General features: G+C 47.0%; 1 protein-coding gene across 1 annotated transcript in view; it reads left to right on the top strand.

Moving 5' to 3' along the window:
• CYP1B1 (cytochrome P450 family 1 subfamily B member 1) overlaps window positions 1–21,629 on the top strand; it is a 33,073-nt gene extending 11,444 nt beyond the window's left edge. Inside the window, exon 3 of the mRNA XM_075862764.1 lies at window positions 21,056–21,629. Within this exon, the coding sequence (XP_075718879.1) occupies window positions 21,056–21,629 (574 nt within the window). The remainder of the gene's footprint in view (window positions 1–21,055) is intronic.
• The last annotated feature ends 663 nt before the right edge of the window (window positions 21,630–22,292 follow it).

A 22,292-nucleotide genomic window follows, 5' to 3' on the forward strand; every position in this document is an offset into this window, starting at 1 on the left:
CCGAATTACGTCCGTAATTTGGCCGTGTGAACACACCCTAAGGCCTAAGACTTAGGCTGGATTCACACGAGCATGTTCGGTCCGTAAAGGACTAACATATTTCGGCCGCAAGTCCTGGACCGAACACACTGCAGTGAGCCGGGCTCCTAGCATCATAATTATGTACGACGCTAGGAGTCCCTGACTCTGTGGAACTACTGTCCCGTACTGAAAACATGATTACAGTACGGGACAGTTGTCCCGCAGCGAGGCTGGGACTCCTAGCGTCGTACATAACTATGATGCTAGGAGCCTGGCTCCCTGCAGTGTGTTGGTCCAGGACTTGCGGCCGAAATACGTTACGTCCTTTTCGGACCAAACATGCTCGTGTGAATCCAGCCTTAGACTTGGCCTCGCCACCAGCAATAAACATGACCGAACCTGTAGAGATCCAGTAGTGTCACACAGTATAGAGCAGAAGGGTTGATGGCAAGTATTGATATCTGCCACTAGGATTACTTCCCTTAGGGCTCGTCCACACAACGGAATTGCTGCAGAAAATTTCTGCTGCAATTTCGCAGAAACAACAAGTATTTCAGCTGCGGAAAAACTGTACCATTCCCTGCTTTTTTTTTTTTTCTCAATGTTGGGAGATGATGACATCTCCTCAGAAAAACGCAGGAATTCAGTCCACATTATGCAGCAGGAATTGACATGCTGCAGAACGAAAAATATGCACCGCGTGTCAAATTCAGGACTGAAATATTACGCAGCGTGTGGATGAGATTTGTTAAATCTCACCCACTTTGCTACAGTATTCTGCTGCGTATTTTCCGTTTGCAATTCAGGAGTGAAAATATGCAGCAATTCCGTTACGTGTGAACAAGCCCTTACACAGGAGAAGAACGCTGATCCTCTGTAGTAGAGATTAATTTGTGAGTTGGGTATTATTTTTTTGTTGAGGGGAAGGCATTGGCATGGAAGACATGGTTACCATGGCAGGAGATTTAATTGTTAACCCCCTTAATTTAGCAAACGCCTGTAAATCAACCAAAAACAAACTCAAATGTTCAACAAATAATTGCTTTGGTATCTGATTACTTTGATAAATGACCCCTTTAATGAAATTTACCTTGGGTGAAAAATCCAATGGATATGACTAAGATTACACTTAATTTATTGTTTCATGTATTTCCAAGCTTTTAGCATCACCATGTGAAGGTCACAGATGTGAATCATGTGGTATTGAGGAGGACATCTTGTTCTGCTATACAAGGACATTGTACATACTTTACTAAACGGCCTGCGCACATAATCCAGGCTGTAGATATTGGATGTGCTGTCCATCCATTATCCAGTCATCCGTTTCACTGTTGTATCTGTTCTGCTTCCAACGTAGCAGTTTTAAAAATGAGGGTGTAACATCACAAATCTGAACCTTCAAAATGGCTAGATATTATTCATAGCAGAGAATACAGAGATTCCTTACTAGGAATCAGGGATTTTGTAGATCCCTAATAGATATTGTAGATAGTAATTAATAGGTTAGCACTATATAAGTAACAAATTATTTTGCAGTGCTATACTAAGGTTTTACATCCCTGTCCCCAATGGGGCTCAGTCTTTTTGTATCTCAGGCATACACTAGGACCAATTCCCAGTAGGCTTTTGACAACGGAATTGTGTGCGTAAATTCTGCAGCATTTACAGTAGCAGCAAAGTGGATGAGATCTAGAAAATCTCATACCCATGCTGCGAAAAGAAACTGCAGCGTAAACGTTAATAAATTGACCTGCGGTGCGTAATTAAATTCCGCATCATGTCAATTTATTCTGCGCGTTTGATTTTCTGTTGCGACTTTTCCCCATTGAGTTCAATGGGATGCAAAACCCGCATCAGAAAGCCAAGTGTTGCGACTTCTGCGGCGTAATCCAGGGTTCCAGGTCGGACACGCTGCATGATTTTTACGCACTGTGGGAACCCGGCCTCAGTAACGCCAAAGTCTGGGAAAGGTGCTAAGATCTGTATCCAAGGATAAAAAGTTCATCACAAACTGAACACACTCATAATGTTTAAACTCTGAAGAAAAAAAATTCTAAAATAAACAATCCCTTATTTGCCCTTTAAAAGCACATCATAATTTAATGAAATTAAATCAGTATATGATTAGAAAACATTATTATACAGACACAACAGTAAGTGCAGTGATAGTATAGTATGCAGTAAGTGCAGTGATAGTGTTTGGACAAAACATATTTTAATCCCTGTCGTTTTACGGCATACGTGATTAATGTTCTGATGAGGTGTCCGATTTGGTTCCATCAAGTTACAATATTATTGTCTACAGATATTTGGAAAAATCTCTGTAAAAGCTGCTGACTTGACTTGTCTGCTGAATCACTAAAGTCCTCATGTTACCTCGTACTATTGTTATTGAGCATCACTTCTTGGCAGTTACCCAGTATGGACCTGACATAGTAATCTATATTGATACGACTGTCTAAATCAATTACGGTATAATACCAAACTATAACATACTTTATACAGGTCTTTTTCATATTATTGAATACTATTTTGCTCATGTCTTGTCCTATATGTGTATTGACCGTTCTAAAACCGAATACAATGGATGTTTTAGTTTGACAATTCTACAAGCAAGAATGCTTGTGATAACATTATTTTTTTATATGCAAATTATTAAAGTTATATCTTTGCTGTGTAATTTTATGTTTGTATGTCATACAATGTTTATTGTTTATGCATAATTATTCCCCCATCCCCTTTCCCATTGCACTAGCTGTAGCTGACATAGAGAATGGCAAAGATGAGAAGAGGTTTGTTACTGATGAAGAGATTGACTTCCTTTATCTGCTAAATCACCCATGAACTAGTGGTTGTAGCCAGCATTCCCTGAGGCACATGTGTTGTAATGGGTGTTTTTTGTTTTTGTTTTGTTTTTAAACAGTGCAGTAGCTATTGTTAGCTCTGGGTGAGCCTATGAGTATATGACATTCTCTATGCCGGTTGTTTTCATCTAAGACTCCCAGAAATATTTCACCTGACAGGCTGACAAAACTAGTCAAAGGAAACAAACAAGAAATGAGACTCTGGGATGATTGACAGTACGTTGCATTCCTTGAAACACAAGTGTTAGTACAGCAGTTTGTGTAATCTCCTTATGTGTTCTGGGTTCTATCTCTGCAAGTTCTTCCAACCATGCTGCAGAGATTTAACACAAAGGAAGGGGTGTAATGGGAGCAGCTTTCTAGTACAGTAAGTGAAGTTCCTGCTCACTCGCCCAAGGTGACCGTTTTCCATAAACCTATGGTTCTTGTCCCCTTCATGTAAACATTGCTAGGAACAATAGTCCATATTACATAGAGAATTTTATATAAATAGATTTTTCCAGGATTAAAAAAAAAAAAAAGTACTTTGCACCTCAGCAGGTAGGTTACTACGGGTGGAACATCCCTGCTCGTGCCAGAGATTGGTCACCTGATGTGCCATCCCTATGGATGAGGAAGGTCTACAGGAGTGGTGGAGTTATGGTAAAAATATTGAGCCCAAGCTTTTTTATAATCCTGGAAAACACCTTTTGAACATGATGCAGATAAAGATAAATTGCCATTAGCCCAATCTAGGTAAAAACGGACTGTATACTTTACATACAGCCCTTCATAGTAGAATCCTTGTAAGGACTTGTTTACATATCGCACAAACGAACGAGGGCAAGTATCTCCTGGACGTCTTCAGAGTCGCCCCCCCCCCCCCACCGGATGAGGAGCCTAGTTTTTGCCTAGTGACCACTCTTACGAGAACTGTGCACTAGGTAGCAATGCAGAGGCATAGCTAGGGGTTTAGCACAGGGGGACAAAACATGCGAGTGGGCCCCCCTAATGCATTTTTACAACTGAAGAGGCGCTTTCTAATTAAATGCCAGCCATCATCTCTGTATATAACCCCTATCATCCCCGAAGATACCAGCCATCGTCTGTGTATATAACCCCCATCAGCTCTGTATATAACCCCCATCATCCCTGAATATACCAGCCTGGCTAGTATATACAGGTAAGATGGGTGTTCTAAACAGGGATGATGGGGGTTCTATAAGGCAATGATGGCTGGTATACACAGGGAGGAAGGGGGTTAATGCAGGGATGATGGCTGGACTAAACCCCATCATCCCTGTATATACCAGCCATGCTACCCCTGCCGTATAGATTTGTACAGCGTAAAAATACTGCTCCCCGAACAATGTTAAGGATATCCTTGGAGTTGCTGTTTAAAAAAAAAAATCATATAATCAAACCACCCATTATCTCTCTGCAGATCATACAGTGACTACAGTACTGATTAGAGGCAGAACAAACATTTACATTGAGTGACTCACCGGTGACGTCTTTTCAGATTCTAGTTGCACTTTTTCCTCTTTTCTTCATCCGGTCCAGACCTCTATTATGACTTCTCCTGGCCACAGCCCATTTCTGCAGTTTGCCACTCAGATGTCTTCAGCTTCTCACTTTTCAAACGTTTCTGCACCTAAAAACTAAGATAAGATTCTCATGGTGCCACACACTACGCACCTAAATATAAAAGTACCATACACTGCACCTCTAATTATAATAGCACCATACACTGTGCCCCACATACACACAGTGCTCACTGTAGATAGTGCCCCCCCCATAGATCCCCCTGTAAATAGTGCCCCACATATAGCCCCTTGTAGATGGCACTCTTCATATAACCCACCTGTAGATAGCGCCCCACATATAGCCCCCCCCATAGATAGTGCTATACGTATAGCCCCCCCTGTAGATGGCGCTCTACATATAGCCCCCCCTGTAGATAGAGCTCTTCATATAGCCCCCACTGTAGCTAGTGCCCCACATATAGCCACCCCTGTAGATTGTGCCCCACATATAGCTCCCCCTGTGGATAATGCCACTCACACTTTTAAGTGAAAAAAACCCTAAACTTTACATACTCACCTTGATCCCGTCCCCGCGCCGTCCGGCGTCCATGCAGGCCTGCTCTCTTTTGAGCAGGTCTGCTGGGGCTGAACGACGCTTGCATCGTTGAAGGGCACTGATTGGCAGGGCAGAATTACTTTCCCCGTCAATCAGCACTTTTCAACAACGGAAGCGGCGTGATGTCATTGCGACGCTAGCGTCGTTGAAAGCTGCTGATTGGCAGGGTAGAATGACTTGCCCAGCCAATCAGCGCCTTTCAACAACTGAAGCGCTAGGCTAGGCGCAAGTCATTCTGCCCTGCCAATTGGCGTCATTGTTAGGGGCAGAATGATCGGGCACAGAGCGTACCCGGCCATTCAGCGCTTTTGCATGTAATTGTATCTGTGTCCTATAGACGCAGGTACAATTAGTGAAGGAGCGGGTGGCGGGGGCTGGTTTCAGTTTCACCGCCGCCCCCACAGACAGGCAGCAAGCCACCCTATGTGAGCGTGGTGACGTTGGGGGCAGCAGGAGTGGCAGTCGTGGCGCGGGCAGTCAGGTTGGGCCCCACCATCTCAGTGGGCCCGGGCCCACAGCCCCCCTGCCAGCTAAGCTACTGTAGCAATGCCCTGTCAATGTAAAATGTTGTCTGGCATACGCACATATACACAGACACACGCCAATTTAATTGGTTGCCAATGAACCTATTAGTATGTTTTTATAGTGTTTTTGAAGTGTGGGATGAAAACATACAAACTCCCTGCAGATGTTGTGCTTCGTTGAACTTGAACCAAGGACCCCAGTGCAGCAAGGCAAAAGTGCTAGCCACTAAGGCACCGTACTTTTTTACAATGCAAAATAAACACCCATGTTGGCTTATATATAGTCATTTATATAAAACTAGAATCATGTTGTGAATACTCTAGATTATTCTGGAGTAGCAGGAGAAGTACAGAAGTGTGAGGGTATGTTCACACACACAAATTACGGACGTAATTCGGCCGTTTTTGGCCCGAATTACGTCCGAAAAAATGCACCTCGATAGCGTTGACAAACATCTGCCCATTGAAAGCAATGGGCTGACGTTTGTCTGTTCACACGAGGCATATATTTACGCGCCGCTGTCAAATTACGGCGCGTAAATAGACGCCCGTGTCAAAGAAGTGACCTGTAACTTCTTGGGGCGTAATTGGAGCCGTTATTCATTGACTCCAATGAAAAGCAGTGCCAATTACATCCGTAATGGACGCGGCATTCAAGCGCCTGCACATGCCGTTATGGCTGAAATTACGGGGATGTTTTCTCCTGAAAACATCCTCGTAATTTCAGCCGTTACGGACGCTGCCGTGTGAACATACCCTAACTGTGTACATAGTGAGTAATGGCTGGATACATCTTTTGTACACATAGGTCTTTAGGTATGTGGTGGCCCGTGGGTGGCGGGGAATGCAGGAACCCAAAATGGTGGATACTGGGCTCTCTGTCTTGTGTCACGGTGGTATTTTGCCTTGCAGGCCTTCCCACCTCCCAGGGACACACACACACAGTGATGAGGGGGTTGCACAAGATGATGATGATGACTGTTGTTTCCCCCGGGGCACTCCCTTGGTGGCTGACTCCTGTCTGGTGTTATTTGGGGTGCCCTTGGTGTAGAGTGCAAATAGAAGACAGGAGACGGTGGTGGCAGTTAATCAGGAGAGCTTGCAGCACACTTTTACTTTTCAAGATGGAGATTGTACAATACAAATATGTCATCCAAATTCAGCTCAATCAGTGTAGCCCAATGCTAAATGCCGGAGTGCTATTATCTCTCTACTCACAGTCTCTCTTTCTGGACTCTTCTGGCTCCTTGAGCTGTTATTCCAATAAATCTCTTTAGGCCTGTCTTTCTCTGTAATCCGCAAATGGCTGAACTCAGGAGCACCTTCACTGTGCTTCCTGCTGCATCCACTCCTAGCTCACCACTCCCCTCACTCACTCTAACCACTCCCTAATTAACTCCTCCCAGCTTCTGTTACATTATAGAAAAACACTCCGCATAGGCTGAAACACAATGTCATAACATTTCTGAACCTGTAGATGGCAGCATAACACAACACATGAAGGCAAACATAGTTTTCATAGTAGTGCTCCTGTGGGACACTACATACACCCCCTCTTTAAATAAAGCCGTCCTCGGCGTCCGACTCTCCAGGCGGCAGGTTAACCTAAAACAAAGGTTAATCACAATTGCAATAATAAACTAAGAGTCCATACAGTCTCTGAGGAATATGAGGATATAATGCTGAACAGGGAAAATGTCCAAGAGTCCTTGTCATATGAACTGGGGAAAATGAAGGGCTTGTTACCCAATTGGGATGCAAACAATACAATGTCTCTGGTGAAGGATAATCCAAAAATGAAGTCTCAGATTCAACAGTTCAATCTTGATATCGAGCTGGCATCTTACCTCGGGTAGCTCTATCAGATCTCCTCAGGGGCTCCTCTATAACAATTTCAGGGTCCCTGGATTCCTCTGGACCAGGCTGGAACTCGGATGACGAGGTCACTTGGTCTTCGCCGGGATCAAGAACAGTTCTTGGAACAAAAATAGACAGCCAAGGTTGGAACAGCCAATCAAGAGGGGACATACTAGTTGTTGGCGGTAGCGGTTCAGCTGCAGGAGATTTCTCAGTTGTCTGTGGTTCTGCTGGTACCTCTTCCTTTAGGCAGAGCTTGAGACGATTACGGTGGACGACTTGGGAATCTCGGCCTTCGCGCACAATCTCATAGACATCAGTCCCAGGGTGCGGGATGGACTTAATTGTGTATGGTTCTTTCTGCCACTTGCTGTCCAACTTACTTGAACGATGGTTGTTTTTCAGCCACACACGGTCTCCAATTTGGAAGGGTTCTGCTTCGGCCTTTTGATCAAAACCTGCTTGTTGCCTTTGACGAGCATCTTCCATCCGTCTTTCCACAATCTCGCTGGCTTCAGCCAGGCGACGCTGGTGATCACTCACCCACTCTGTGTTTGGCAGGGGGTTGATAGTATCTGGAACTTCGACATCCATGGCCAAGTCCGAAGGCAATTTGCCCTGACGGCCAAACAGGAGATAGTAAGGAGTGTACCCTGTGGAGCAGTGCACAGTGTTGTTATACAGGTACACCAATTCTGGCAGGAGAGTCGGCCAATCAGCCCTCTTCTGGGACGGAACAGTTCTTAACATCCCAATAAGAGTCTGGTTCATCTTTTCACATAAGCCATTACCTTGTGGATGATAAGCGGTAGTTCTCAGCTTCTGACAGCCATAGAGGGAACACAACTCGTGGAACAGTTGAGACTCAAATGCGGAACCACGATCAGTCAGGATCTTGTCCGGACAGCCATAGGGGAGTACGAAATTCTTCCAAAAGATGGCAGCGGTGGTCTTGGCAGTCAGGTCTTTCACTGGCATAGCTACCACGAACTTCGTATAGTGGTCAATTATAGTTATAGCATAAGTATACCCAGTGCGGCTTGGTTCAAACTTGACATGGTCAATGGCTACCAGTTCCAGCGGTCTATGACTGATGATGGGGTGAAGTGGGGCTCTCTGGTCATGACGCTCTCCTCGGCTCTGAGCACAGGTGGGACATTCTCGGCACCACTTCTCTATGTCGTCTCTCATGCCAATCCAGTAAATTCGTCGGCGTATGGTATCTTCCGTTTTATGAACCCCAAAGTGTCCCGATCTGTCATGGTAGGCTTCCAAGATGGATTTGGAATCTCGCCGGGGTACCACAATTTGATGTAGACGCTCACCCGTTACTGGATCCAGGGCAGTCCTCTGTAGTAGACCTCTGGACACGAAAAGTCGATTCCTCAGTCTCCATAGACAAAATAATTCCTGATCAGCTTGACCTCTACGTATTCGGTCCGGAGTCCTCTTCTGAAGAAGGGAAGTCTGCAATTCCTGTAGGTTTCTACTCTCCCGTTGGAATCTAGCCCACTGTCTGGAATCTTGGCAGCAGTCAGGAACATTTGGTTGCGGATGTTCGTTTCGCTTCCTCTGAGCGATCACCGAATTCTGGGTTGCAAACTGAGCATAGAATGTAGGCAGTGGCGTAACTACCGCCGTAGCAGCAGTAGCGGCTGCTACGGGGCCCGCGGCATGAGGGGGCCCGTGTCGCCCGCCGGCACGGGCCCCCACCATGGCCGGAGGCTCCGCTAGCAGCTGCTATGGCTGCTACAGCGGGACGCCACTAAACACTACGGCAGAGCAGGGAGGTATCTCCCCGCTCTGCCATTAACTGGTTCCCGACCGCTGACTGTATTTTTACGGCCAGCGGTCAGGGACGGGTCCTTAAAATCCGGGCCATAGACTTTCTTGCTGCCCGCGCGATCCGGCAGCTGAATGTCGGGTCTCCGGCTGTCAGTGACTGCCGGGGACCCTGAGGAGAGGATAGAAGCAGCTTTCGCTGCTTCTGTCTTCTCTGATGACTTGTACACAGCGCTTAATGCGCGCTGTGTACAGGAATAGAGGCAGCGGCGCTGTCTCTATTCCTCCCGGTGATCATGTGACTGGTCACATGATCGCCGGGTGCCGTTAGTGGCAGGCTGCTGCTGGGTCTAACTAGACCCAGCACAGCCCAGTTAGTGACAATCGTCACTATGAGAGGGCTGATTTTCCCTGTAACTGGGGCTGCTGTGCAGCTCCAGTTACAGTGGGAAAAACATGGTGTAAAAGAAAGAAAAAAAATATATAAAGTTCCCCAAAGGTCTTCTTTGACCTTTGGGGGACAGACCAAAGTAATAAAAAAATAATAAAGTAAAGTGCAAAAAAAATGTAAATAATAAATACACATAAAATACCCCCCCCCCAAAAAAAAACATTCCCCCCGCCAATCATTGTTGTAACGCTAGCGCTGACCCAATTACTCTAATATAGACATGTAATATATAAAAACTTACGGTAGACAAAGACGATCACAAATAAAAGGTCTATTTTAGGATAAAACTATGTTATTACCCCCAAAAAAATAGCTGAAATGTAAAAAAGCTTATTTTTTTACTATTATTTTCAAACTTTATGAATAAAAATTCTAAAATAGCAAAAAAGGTGTGCATAAAAACGATAAAAAATGAAACCTGCATTGTCCACGGAAAAAACGTCGCAAAAATCACGTCGTTCGCCCAACAAATAAAAAAGTTATAGCCATTTAACTAACACGTGCTAAAAATGGCTAAACGGTGTCTGGTCCTGAAGGCGCAAAATAGAGCAAAAGACATGTATCCCCCCCCCCTCTCCACAGGACACGTATCCCCCCCCCCCCTCTCCACAGGACATGTATCCCCCTCTCCACAGGACATGTATCCCCTCTCCACAGGACACCTCTCCACAGGACACGTATCCCCTCTCCACAGGACACGTATCCCCCCCCCCTCTCCACAGGACACGTATCCCCCTCTCCACAGGACACGTATCCCCTCTCCACAGGACACATATCCCCTCTCCACAGGACACGTATCCCCTCTCCACAGGACACGTATCCCCCTCTCCACAGGACATGTATCCCCTCTCCACAGGACACGTATCCCCTCTCCACAGGACACGTATCCCCTCTCCACAGGACACGTATCCCCTCTCCACAGGACATGTATCCCCCCTCTCCACAGGACACGTATCCCCTCTCCACAGGACACGTATCCCCTCTCCACAGGACACGTATCCCCTCTCCACAGGACACGTATCCCCTCTCCACAGGACACGTATCCCCTCTCCACAGGACACGTATCCCCTCTCCACAGGACATGTATCCCCCCCTCTCCACAGGACATGTATCCCCTCTCCACAGGACATGTATCCCCCCCCTCTCCACAGGACATGTATCCCCCCCCCCTCTCCACAGGACATGTATCCCCCCCCCCTCTCCACAGGACATGTATCCCCTCTCCACAGGACATGTATCCCCTCTCCACAGGACACGTATCCCCCTCTCCACAGGACACGTATCCCCCTCTCCACAGGACACGTATCCCCCTCCTCTCCACAGGACACGTATCCCCCTCCTCTCCACAGGACACGTATCCCCCTCCTCTCCACAGGACACGTATCCCCCTCTCCACAGGACACGTATCCCCCTCTCCACAGGACACGTATCCCCCTCTCCACAGGACACGTATCCCCCTCTCCACAGGACACGTATCCCCCTCTCCACAGGACACGTATCCCCCCCCCTCTCCACAGGACATGTATCCCCTCTCCACAGGACAGGGGATACATGTGTGATCGCTGGCAGCGATAGGGAGAACGGGGGACTTAAAGTCCCTTGAAGTTCTCCATCACAAACCTCAGACTTCCGGGGTCTGTGTCGGCAGCTCTGTAGAAATGAATGGAGCGCCGGTCGTGCTTGTGCGCATGCGTGACCAGCGCTCCTTTCATTTTTATTGAGCTGCGCAGACGCCGGAAGTCAGAGGTTAGTCATGGAGAAGTTCAGGGGACTTTTAGTCCCCCGTTCTCCCTATCACTGCCAGCGATCACACATGTATCCCCTGTCCTGTGGAGATCCTGTGGAGAGGGGATACATGTATTTTGTAGGACACACTGTAGGTCACATTTTTTTGGGAGGGGGGACGCTGTATGGCGTTCCCTACAGGGGGGGGGAACACTGTATGGCGTTCCCTACAGGGGGGGGAACGCTGTATGCCGTTCCCTACGGGGGGGGGGAACGCTGTACGGCGTTCCCTACAGGGGGGGAACGCTGTATGGCGTTCCCTACAGGGGGGGGGGAACGCTGTATGGCGTTCCCTACAGGGGGGGCTGTATGGCATTCTCTACAGGGGGGGGGGGTGGCTGTATGGCGTTCCCTACAGGGGGGGTGGCTGTATGGCGTTCCCTACAGGGGGGGCTGTATGGCGTTCCTTACAGGGGGGGCTGTATGGCGTTCTCTACAGGGGGGGCTGTATGGCGTTATCTACAGGGGGGCTGTATGGCGTTATCTACAGGGGGGCTGTATGGCGTTATCTACAGGGGGGCTGTATGGCGTTATCTACAGGGGGGGCTGTAAAAAAGGCACTATCTACAAGGGAGGGGGGGTTGTGTGACACCCAGGGGAGGGGGGGCCCCAGTCAAAAGTTTGCTATGGGGCCCAATCTTTCCTAGTTACGCCCCTGAATGTAGGCATCTCTACCTCTTCCCATTCATCATTACATCGGACCAGTTCTTCACCCACAGGCAAACGGGATAAGGCATCGGCATTCACGTTGGACGCACCAGTCCGGTACTTGATCACAAACTGATAATTCGCCAGTCTGGATGCCCATCGCTGTTCAAGAGCTCCCAGTCGCGCTGTATCCAAGTGGGCCAGCGGATTATTATCCGTGAAGACGATGAAGGGTGTTGCAGCCAGGTAATCTTTAAATTTTTCGGTCACTGCCCACACAAGGGCCAGGAATTCCAGCTTAAAGGAACTATAATTCTGGTCGTTCCGTTCAGCGCCTCGAAGACCTCTGCTGGCATAAGCAATGACTCTCTCTTTCTGGTCCTGTACCTGCGACAGGACGGCCCCCAATCCCTTCTGGCTGGCATCAGTATACAGCCTAAAGGGTTGGTTGTAGTCAGGATATCCCAGGATAGGTGGTTCGGTTAACAGCTGCTTCAGCTTCTGGAAAGCGGCTTCATGGGCTTCAGCCCACTCAATCGGGATCCTTCTCTTCATAGCTTCCTTGGAGTGACCTCTTAACAATCCCTGGAGGGGTTCTGCAATCTGGGCAAAGTGTGGGATGAACCGTCTATAATACCCTGCAAATCCCAAGAAACTTCTCACCTCCTTGACTGTGGTAGGGGCTGGCCAGCTCTTTACTGCTGCTACTTTGCCTGGATCAGGAACCACTCCTGCTGCACTCACGACATGGCCTAAGTAATGGACTTCCGGCTTCAGGAGATGACACTTGGAGGGTTTCACTTTCAGGCCATATTTGATGAGGGTTTTGAGGACTTCTGCCAGGTGCTGTAGGTGTTCCTCATAAGTCTTTGAGTAGATGATTACGTCGTCCAGGTACAAGAGGACGGTCTCAAAGTTTTGGTGACCCAGGCAGCGTTCCATCAGCCTCTGGAAGGTTCCCGGGGCATTGCATAGCCCAAAGGGCATACAATTAAACTCGAACAACCCCATGGGAGTAGTGAAAGCAGTCTTTTCCCTATCTTCGGGAGCCATAGGTACCTGCCAATACCCGCTGGTCAAATCCAGAGTTGAGAAGTAGGCAGCAGACCCCAAAGCAGTCAGGGATTCTTCAATGCGTGGCAGGGGATACGCATCCTTGTGAGTGATATTATTGATTTTGCGGTAGTCCACGCAGAATCTAATGTTGCCATCCTTCTTTTTCACCAGGACTAGGGGTGCAGCCCATGGACTGTAGCTCTCCCGAATCACATCTGCGTCCTTCATCTCCTGAATCATTTTCTTCACTGGCTGGTACATGGCTGGTGGAAGGGGACGGTACCTTTCTTTGATGGGTGGATGGACGCCTGTAGGGATGGTGTGCTCAATGATAGTAGCCTTCCCAAAATCCATAGGATGTTTACTGAAGGCTTGTTGATTGTCTTTGGCCACCATCAGGGCTCCTTCGATCTCCTCTTCGGTAGTATTAGCATCGCCAACATGGATCTCGGTCCACCAGGGTTTTGTTGTCATCTCAGGGGTAACTTGATTCTGGGTAGCTTGCTGGAACACGGTAGTCTCAGGGCTCCAGACATCTTGGAAGAAGACCTGTGAGAGCTTAGCAACTGGACGGTATTTACTCAGTACCACGGCCGTATCACCAATGTTCAGGAGGCGAATAGGTACCCTTCCATTAGAAACAGTCACTAGACTTCTGGCTGCTAGCACGGTCGGATGATCTTCCAGAAGAAGAGGTTCCACAAGGGCCTGGTAATCTTGACCTTGCAAACCTGGACGAGCTCGACACCACAGAATGGTTTCCGTCTCTGGTTCCAGAGTCACTGGTTGTGAGTCCATGATGCGGGCACGGCAGATCTCACCCTTTTCATTCGTGAACCTCTGTTGGGCATTCAAGAGACGGATAGCATGCTGAATTGCATTTTGATTGGAGACAGGGACTGTAGAAAGTGCTCGGTGTAGGGCATCTAGCATCTCTTCATAGCAATTCCTAAGAACATTCATGCCCAGCACCACTGGTGGAAAGTCATCATCCCAGACGTTCACTACAATTACGCCTTGCTGGGGCAGTTCAGTTTCTCCCATCTGGATCGTGGGTTCCCAGTAGCCCCGATGGGGTATCGATTGTCCATTACTGGCTACAATGTTAAGCCACGTGTCTGGGGGTTGTATCAGCTGGTCGAGGTCCCAGTACTTCTCAAACCAACTTCTCTGCAGAGTGGTGACTTGAGAGCCAGTGTCCAGTAAGGCCGACAGTGGGATCCCATTTAGGTGGATCGTAATCACTGGACACTGCCCAATGTACCGGGGAATCCATTCTGGTGTTGTGGGACCTATTGGTCTTCCTCCCGAGGGGCGGTCCTCTGCCTCGGGGGATTGTCGTTTAACTGACGACATTCTCTTTCCATATGGCCAGCTCTTTGACACCTACGACAAATGGGTCTTCCGGTGGTATCAAATCTGTCAGAAGATCGTCTACCCCAATTCCGGTAACTTCCCCCTTCTGATCGGTTACTGAACCTGTTACTGGAGTAGCGGCGGCTTTCTTTCTGGCGTTGCTCCATATCTTCCATTTTCTGGCACATTTTACTGAGGCTCTTGGTGAGGACAGCAATTTGGTCCCTCAGTTCACCAACTGGATCTTGAGCTTGCATGTGAGCACACTGAGCTAGTGCAACTTGACTTCCCGCTGCTGTAGGATGATCTACTTGCGACTCCGTAGGAGTCTCCATGGAATAGGGGAAAACTTTGGCTTGAACCGCTGCGGCTTCAGTCCCCAGGATTCTAATTGCGAGCTCTTTAAAGTCCAAGAAGATACAGCTTGGGCTCTGGGAGGCCAACATTCTGAGCTGACTTTTAAGAGCTTCAGATGCAGCTCCTTCAACAAACTGCTCCCTTAAGGCCTTGTCAGCCTCTGCAGCCTCTAAGGGTTCTACTTGCATAATTGCCCGCTGGGCCTCCTGCAGGGATAAAGCAAAGTCTCTCAATGACTCACCGGGCTGCTGCTTCTTTCCAAAGAATCTCATCTTGAGCTCTGCCACAGTCCTTACTTCAAATGTGGCACGCAATCGGTCCAGTATCTGTTCCACTGTTTTTTTCTCTGTTCTGGGCCAGGATTTCACTTCTCTTAATGCTGCGCCCTCTAGTTGTCCTATCAATATCTCAACCCTCTGGTCTGTTGAGACAGGATACAAACGGAACATGGACAGCATCTTCTCTTTGAATTCCCTCAGGGAATGAACTTCGCCTTTGTAGCGAGGAAGCCATGGTGCTCCAAAGTAATAGGGCATAGTGAGTGGCATCACTTGCGCTGTTGGAGGTGACCCACTGGGGCTTGGAGAGCCGTTATCTCCGTCGTCAGACATTTTCTGCAATAAGTCCTACAGTAACCCCTAGCAACGGGTGTTCAATTTCAGGCTATGCACTAAGCCTCTTTTCCGGATATCTTTTCCGGTGTCTCTACACTGTTAACTGCCACTTTTTACTTTAAATCTCATTTACTGGCCTATTCAGGCACTCACCAGCTTTCTCTTAGCTGCTCCGCTGTTTTCGCGGGTTCTCTTGCGCAGCTCCTTGCCACTTCCAATATGGCGGCGACTCGGCGGGAAACTTTTATTCCGGCTGTAGCGAAATGTCTGTAACTCTGCTCCGGCTGCGATAATCTGGCTCCGGCTGTGGCGCATCAGCGCTGACTTAGTTCATAAGGCACAGAGGCCATAGATATCCTGTTCGTGACGCCAAAATTATATGTGGTGGCCCGTGGGTGGCGGGGAATGCAGGAACCCAAAATGGTGGATACTGGGCTCTCTGTCTTGTGTCACGGTGGTATTTTGCCTTGCAGGCCTTCCCACCTCCCAGGGACACACACACACAGTGATGAGGGGGTTGCACAAGATGATGATGATGACTGTTGTTTCCCCCGGGGCACTCCCTTGGTGGCTGACTCCTGTCTGGTGTTATTTGGGGTGCCCTTGGTGTAGAGTGCAAATAGAAGACAGGAGACGGTGGTGGCAGTTAATCAGGAGAGCTTGCAGCACACTTTTACTTTTCAAGATGGAGATTGTACAATACAAATATGTCATCCAAATTCAGCTCAATCAGTGTAGCCCAATGCTAAATGCCGGAGTGCTATTATCTCTCTACTCACAGTCTCTCTTTCTGGACTCTTCTGGCTCCTTGAGCTGTTATTCCAATAAATCTCTTTAGGCCTGTCTTTCTCTGTAATCCGCAAATGGCTGAACTCAGGAGCACCTTCACTGTGCTTCCTGCTGCATCCACTCCTAGCTCACCACTCCCCTCACTCACTCTAACCACTCCCTAATTAACTCCTCCCAGCTTCTGTTACATTATAGAAAAACACTCCGCATAGGCTGAAACACAATGTCATAACATTTCTGAACCTGTAGATGGCAGCATAACACAACACATGAAGGCAAACATAGTTTTCATAGTAGTGCTCCTGTGGGACACTACAGGTACAACACGTGAACCTTAAAGGAATTTGGGAATATGCATGGTTCAGCCAAATGTGGGAGATTTTTTATATATAATAACATAACATAATGTCTCCGTAGGTGGAGGGGTTATTCATTGAGAGACTATAGCTGTTTTCAGTAAGAGATTGCATGATTTGGGAATGGGTGGACCTGTACAGTTTGTGTATACTTTACGCCCTCTCAGGAAGCGTGCTTTGACACAAGCACATGTAGTACTTAACTTTATGTTGACTTTAGAGTGGAAGTGGCATTTTTACTGCCAGGGGCTGAATTACTTCTGGTGTGCCTGAGCAAGTCTTTATTTGTATCTCTCTGTTCAAAGACATCCAGCCACACACCTTGTGAAACAGATAAACTACACCGAACTTTTTTTTTTTCCCCAGTTTTAAACGCATGTTATACCACACAGTATATGACTGATTAGGTTTCATGTTATAAGTGCAAAAGACAAATGGCACATAAACTGCATAATAAATTATAATTAAAGAGGAAGATGAGCGCAAAGTATTATTCTGAGACTTTTAAGGATCTGCGATAAAAGTAGTTACTGAACCTTTTATATGTCAAATCTAAGTACCCCTATGTACAACATCTTGAGTACCCTACCCAAGACATCTGTTCCTTTTGGCTAAAATATGATGTGCTCCAGCATAAAAAAAGTGTACTAAATGTTTAACCCTTTCTTTGCCAAAGACTTTTTTATGTAATACGTCATTATTTGAAACCCTTACCGCAACTAGAATCTAAGGCAGGGGTCTCAAGCACACGGGCCGCATTCGGCCCCTGGGGCTGTCATCTGCGGCCCGCGGGACACAGAGACGCTAGACTCTGGAATTCCCGGGCATCGCTGACCATATATGGACAGTGTGTCGGGGTCTTCCCCAGAGCGGAGTCCCGTGAAGAGCGCTAGTATCGGCTCTGCTCCGGGACTCTGTGGAATTCCCCAGAGCAGGAGTCCCAGTGATGTCAGGACCACAGCTGGAGTCCCAGGAAGAGCCTACTAGCACTCTGCCCGGGACTCCAGCTCTGGGGTTGCCCCTGACATCTCTGTCCATATATGGACAGTGATGTCAGGAGCAGAGCTTGAATCCCAGGCAGAGTGCTAGAAGCGGCTCTGCTCCGGGACTTCAGCTCTGGGCAAGCCCCTGACATCACTGCGGCAGCATCCTCCGAGGGCACTGCGGCAGCATCCTCCGAGGGCACTGCAGCAGCACTGGATTGTTGAAAATTTTAAAACCTAGCGGTATTATTATAGTAATGTAGTATTCATTTTATAGTAATGTAGTATTATTATAGTAATATAGTGTTATAGTAGTTCAAATAAGTAATTTATTAACAATAATTTTGTGTTGTATCAAATTTGAAAGTAATGCTGTAATGACTGGGTAGGGAGACAGACGGGTGAGCCCTAATCTACCCGCCACTCAGTCCCTGCCTACTTGCAACGGCCCGTCCTAGGCGATGACGTACCACTGGGCGACGGTCCCTACGCTCAATAAGTGCACAACAGACAAGGGTACACAGAAGCTAAGGGAAATGGGGCAGTTGCCCACGGCAACACAGTGAGCAACAAGAGTAGTGAACGAGCCAAGTCAAACCAGGAGTGCACGAGGTACAAATCGCAGAGCAGGAGGAGCGTAGTCAGTAAAGCCAGGGTCAAAAATGAAGCAAGGTCAATAATCATAGCAGGAGCAGCAGAGCCAGGAAACAGAAAAGAATCACAGGCAAAGGAGGAGCAGGAAATGCAGGTATAAATAGACAGAGGGCGGGAGCTAGCTCCGTCTGGCCAGGCTGTGATAGGCTCGCCCACTCTTCAGCCTCCCAGCCTGACTGGTAGAAGATCGTGTCACTCTCTCACTTAAGAGCAGGTGCAGACTGATTACCCACGGGCGTCGACACAGAAGCTGTGTCTGGCAGAACTTTACAAATGCGGCCCGTCCACTTCCCATTTTTTCTATATGCGGCCCACTTACCCTGCCGAGTTTGAGACCTCTGATCTAAGGTGTAGTGCCTAGATCTTGAGATCATATTCAAGTGCAGAATTTTGGCTTTCAAAAGATACTGGAATCATAGCAATTTTCAGTGTGCAAAACTCATTTGAAGTTGGGAAGCAGGAAGAAAATTTTTATTTCATGGTTTTGTATCTCGAAGAGCTCTTCACATCTAGTTTGAGCCCTAAGTTTATAGTGTACATCAGAAAAGCGCCCGTTGTACACGATAAACGTTTCAATTAGCCCGATGGAGACCAAAAGAGTGTCCTTTTTGTTGTCCATCGACAAGATATTTTAATTTATATATTTTGTTTTTAAAGGATTGAATAGTGTAGTAGACTAGACTATTCCATCCTGAAGGATCTCGCATGGGAGCATATGGGTTACTAATGTCATCGGAAGTATACGTTAAATGTAGGGGGGGGGAAACTGGACAATTGGCCAGGGCTCCCATCCTCTCAGGGCCCACTGCCCAGTGGCATCACTATAGCAGCCATAGTGGCTGCTACAGGGCCCGCAGCATGACATTTAACAATTATGGGCCAGGCAGCACGGGCCCCGTCATAGAGGTGGCGTCACTAGCACAGTTGGAGACCCACAGTGCTAGCGACTGCCACATTCCATTGTATCTGCATCCTCAGGGCGCAGATACAATTGTATACTATAGGCTACAGGCCACGTTGGGCTTGCAGCCTATAAGGCGCTGGAACAGAATCCCTGCGCAGGCCGGCATGATAACGTCACTGGATCATGCCGGTCTATACAAGGATCCTGTCTCGAGACTGTGGAGCAGCTCCACTCATTGGTAGTACAGGGCTAGGTGAGTAAAAAAAATTTTTTTGTGCCACGATCTACAAGAGGGGGGGGGGGGGCTGTGTGGCAAAATTTACAAGATGGGCTGTGTGGCATTATTTACAAGGGGTCTGTGTGGCACGATCTACATTGGCTCTATCTACAGGACACAAAGGGGGCACAAAAGGGGCACGGTTACTGATGGGACACTTTTATTGTGTCAAGCACTAAGGGATCATTATTACCATCTGGGGCACTGTGGATTACAAGTTTGTTTGGAGGATGGGGTATAAGTGGGGTGATCTGGAAAAGCAAGAAACCAACATGTCTGTGTAGCAAATTCTGCAGAGACAAGTCGTGGCTGGAATAAGTCGTCACAGTGGTCTAGGCCAGATGGAGGAAAAAAAAGGGAAAGTGAACGACTATTCAGAGAAAACATCACATGTGAGTCACTGGATATAAATGTGATGTAATCACTTATATAGTCTGCAGAGCTCCTGTGTATAACTGGCATCTACCACTATATGGTGGTAATATTGGTCTTTGAATAGTGGATTTTATTTAGTAACTGTATGGGGGTTTTATTCAGTTACGGTGTGGCTGTATTTGGACCTTATAATATATTATTGGTAATATTGGTCTTATAATAGTGAGTTGCATTCAGTAACAGTATGCAGGTAATATTTAATCTTGTATAGTTGTAAAGGATCTGCCAGGCACAGCTTTCGGGTTAACTCCCATAGGTAATCAGTCGGCACCTGAGTCTATGTCTCTAAGACTGACTCCAGCTTCCACCACTCTGCAGGCTGGCAGGCTTAGGAGTGGGAGAGCCTATCGCAGCCTGGCCAGACTCAGCTAGCTCCCGCCCTTGGTCTATTTATACCTGCCTTTCCTGTTCCTCCTTTGCTTGTGATTCTTCTCGTGTGGTTTCCTGGCCTTGCTACAGCTTCTGACTATTTGATCCTGCTCCATACTGACCCTGGCTTACTGACTACTCTCCTGCTCTGCGTTTGGTACCTCGTACACTCCTGGTTTGACTCTGCTCGTTCACCTCTCTTGTTGCTCACTGTGTTGCCGTGGGCAACTGCCCCATTTCCCTTGGCTTTGTGTACCCTTGTCTGTTTGTCTCGTGCACTTACTGAGCGTAGGGACCGCCGCCCAGTTGTACCCCGTCGCCTAGGGCGGGTCGTTGCAAGTAGGCAGGGACAGAGTGGCGGGTAGATTAAGGCTCACGTGTCCGTTTCCCTACCCCTATCATTACAATAGTGGTATGATTTAATAACTTCATATGTATAGATTTTTTTTTTTTGTGTGACAGAAGGGGTATTTGCGGCCCCACTTTGAACATTGCCCAGCATAACACTTTGTCTAAAACCGGACCTGGTTAAACATTTTCATCGGGAAGTTCCTGACATCACTGTCCATATATGGACAGGGATATCAGAAGTTTCCCAATGCCAGGGTCCTCAGCCAGAGCTCTTCCGACACTCTGGGCGGGGATTCCCGTATTGTAGCTCATGACATCACTGTCAATTTATCTAAGAAACTAAGTGAAGAAAAGTAATTGCAAAGTTACTGAGATTTTTTTAGTATACCAGCTTTCATTGTACCACACAGTCCTTCATTATAGATATACCTCTATGTAGAAATGTTGTATCTTAACTTTAAATTCAAATAAATAAACAGTTTTTTATATTCCCCTATACAGATACCCAGAGATTCAGAAGAAGATGCAGTATGAAGTGGATAAGGTCATTGGCAGAGATCGCTTGCCCTGTGTGGACGATCAATCCAGTTTACCATACATCATGGCATTTCTTTATGAATTAATGCGCTTTAGTAGCTTTGTTCCTGTCACCATTCCTCATGCAACCACAAAGGATACAATCCTCATGGGTTTTGATATTCCCAAAGACACTGTGGTATTTGTCAATCAATGGTCAGTCAATCATGATTCATTGAAATGGTCAAACCCAGAAGAATTTGAACCATCAAGATTTCTGGATGACAAAGGATTTCTCAATAAGGACATGGTGAGCAATGTGATGATCTTCTCTGTGGGTAAGAGAAGATGTATAGGAGAGGAGCTATCAAAGATGCAGCTGTTTCTTTTTGCATCCACTTTGGCTCATCAGTGTACATTTATTGCTAATCCAGGGGAGAGTCTGAACCCACAATGTGACTATGGATTGAGCATCAAGCCTAAGCCATTTACCATCAGTATGAGCCTTCGGGATGGTAATATGGACTTACTGAATAGAATAGTACAGTCCATAGAATGAAGATACAAGAGTAAAATGCTACAGCTAATGTATCGTTCAAACACTGGACTAACTGGAGACAACATGGTGAATTGAAACATTGCAAAACATTTACCAGCTTAACAAATTTGGATTTTCATCTTGCATAGCACTGAAAGCAAAAAGCAGTATGGTGGATATATATAATCATGCACAACATTTATCCTAACAAAAAGTTAATAATGCCGTGAATTTTCCGATTAGTAAAGTATCCTTTATAGGTCATATTGTGTTCCATTATCAAATTTAATGCGCCTGCTGCTGAGTTTGTATTTATGGGTAAAGGTGCTCATTCGGCCAACAGCTATTTCTCCCGACACTCCCATAAACATGCGTCTACAGCTTGGCGATGCATGCATGTTTATTTCAATGGGGAGAGGGGAGTACGGTAAGTCACTGCCAGACATCTCTGGCAGCGGCATATTTCCTAATGGAACAAAGAATCTGGCAACTTGAAATCCATAAATTGAACTACAACAGCAGTCCAAGCAGAGCCAGGAGATCCTCATATACAGTATATTAGTCAACTGGTTCCACGGTCATCGGCGGGTTCGTCCAACTTTCATCTCATATGTATGGGCACCTTGTAACTTACTGTAATCTTCATAGAAATTAATTCCGTACAATTCCACCTAAAATGTAACA

This window comes from Rhinoderma darwinii, chromosome 4 (genome assembly GCF_050947455.1).
Source record: "Rhinoderma darwinii isolate aRhiDar2 chromosome 4, aRhiDar2.hap1, whole genome shotgun sequence".
Taxonomy (NCBI): domain Eukaryota; kingdom Metazoa; phylum Chordata; class Amphibia; order Anura; family Rhinodermatidae; genus Rhinoderma; species Rhinoderma darwinii.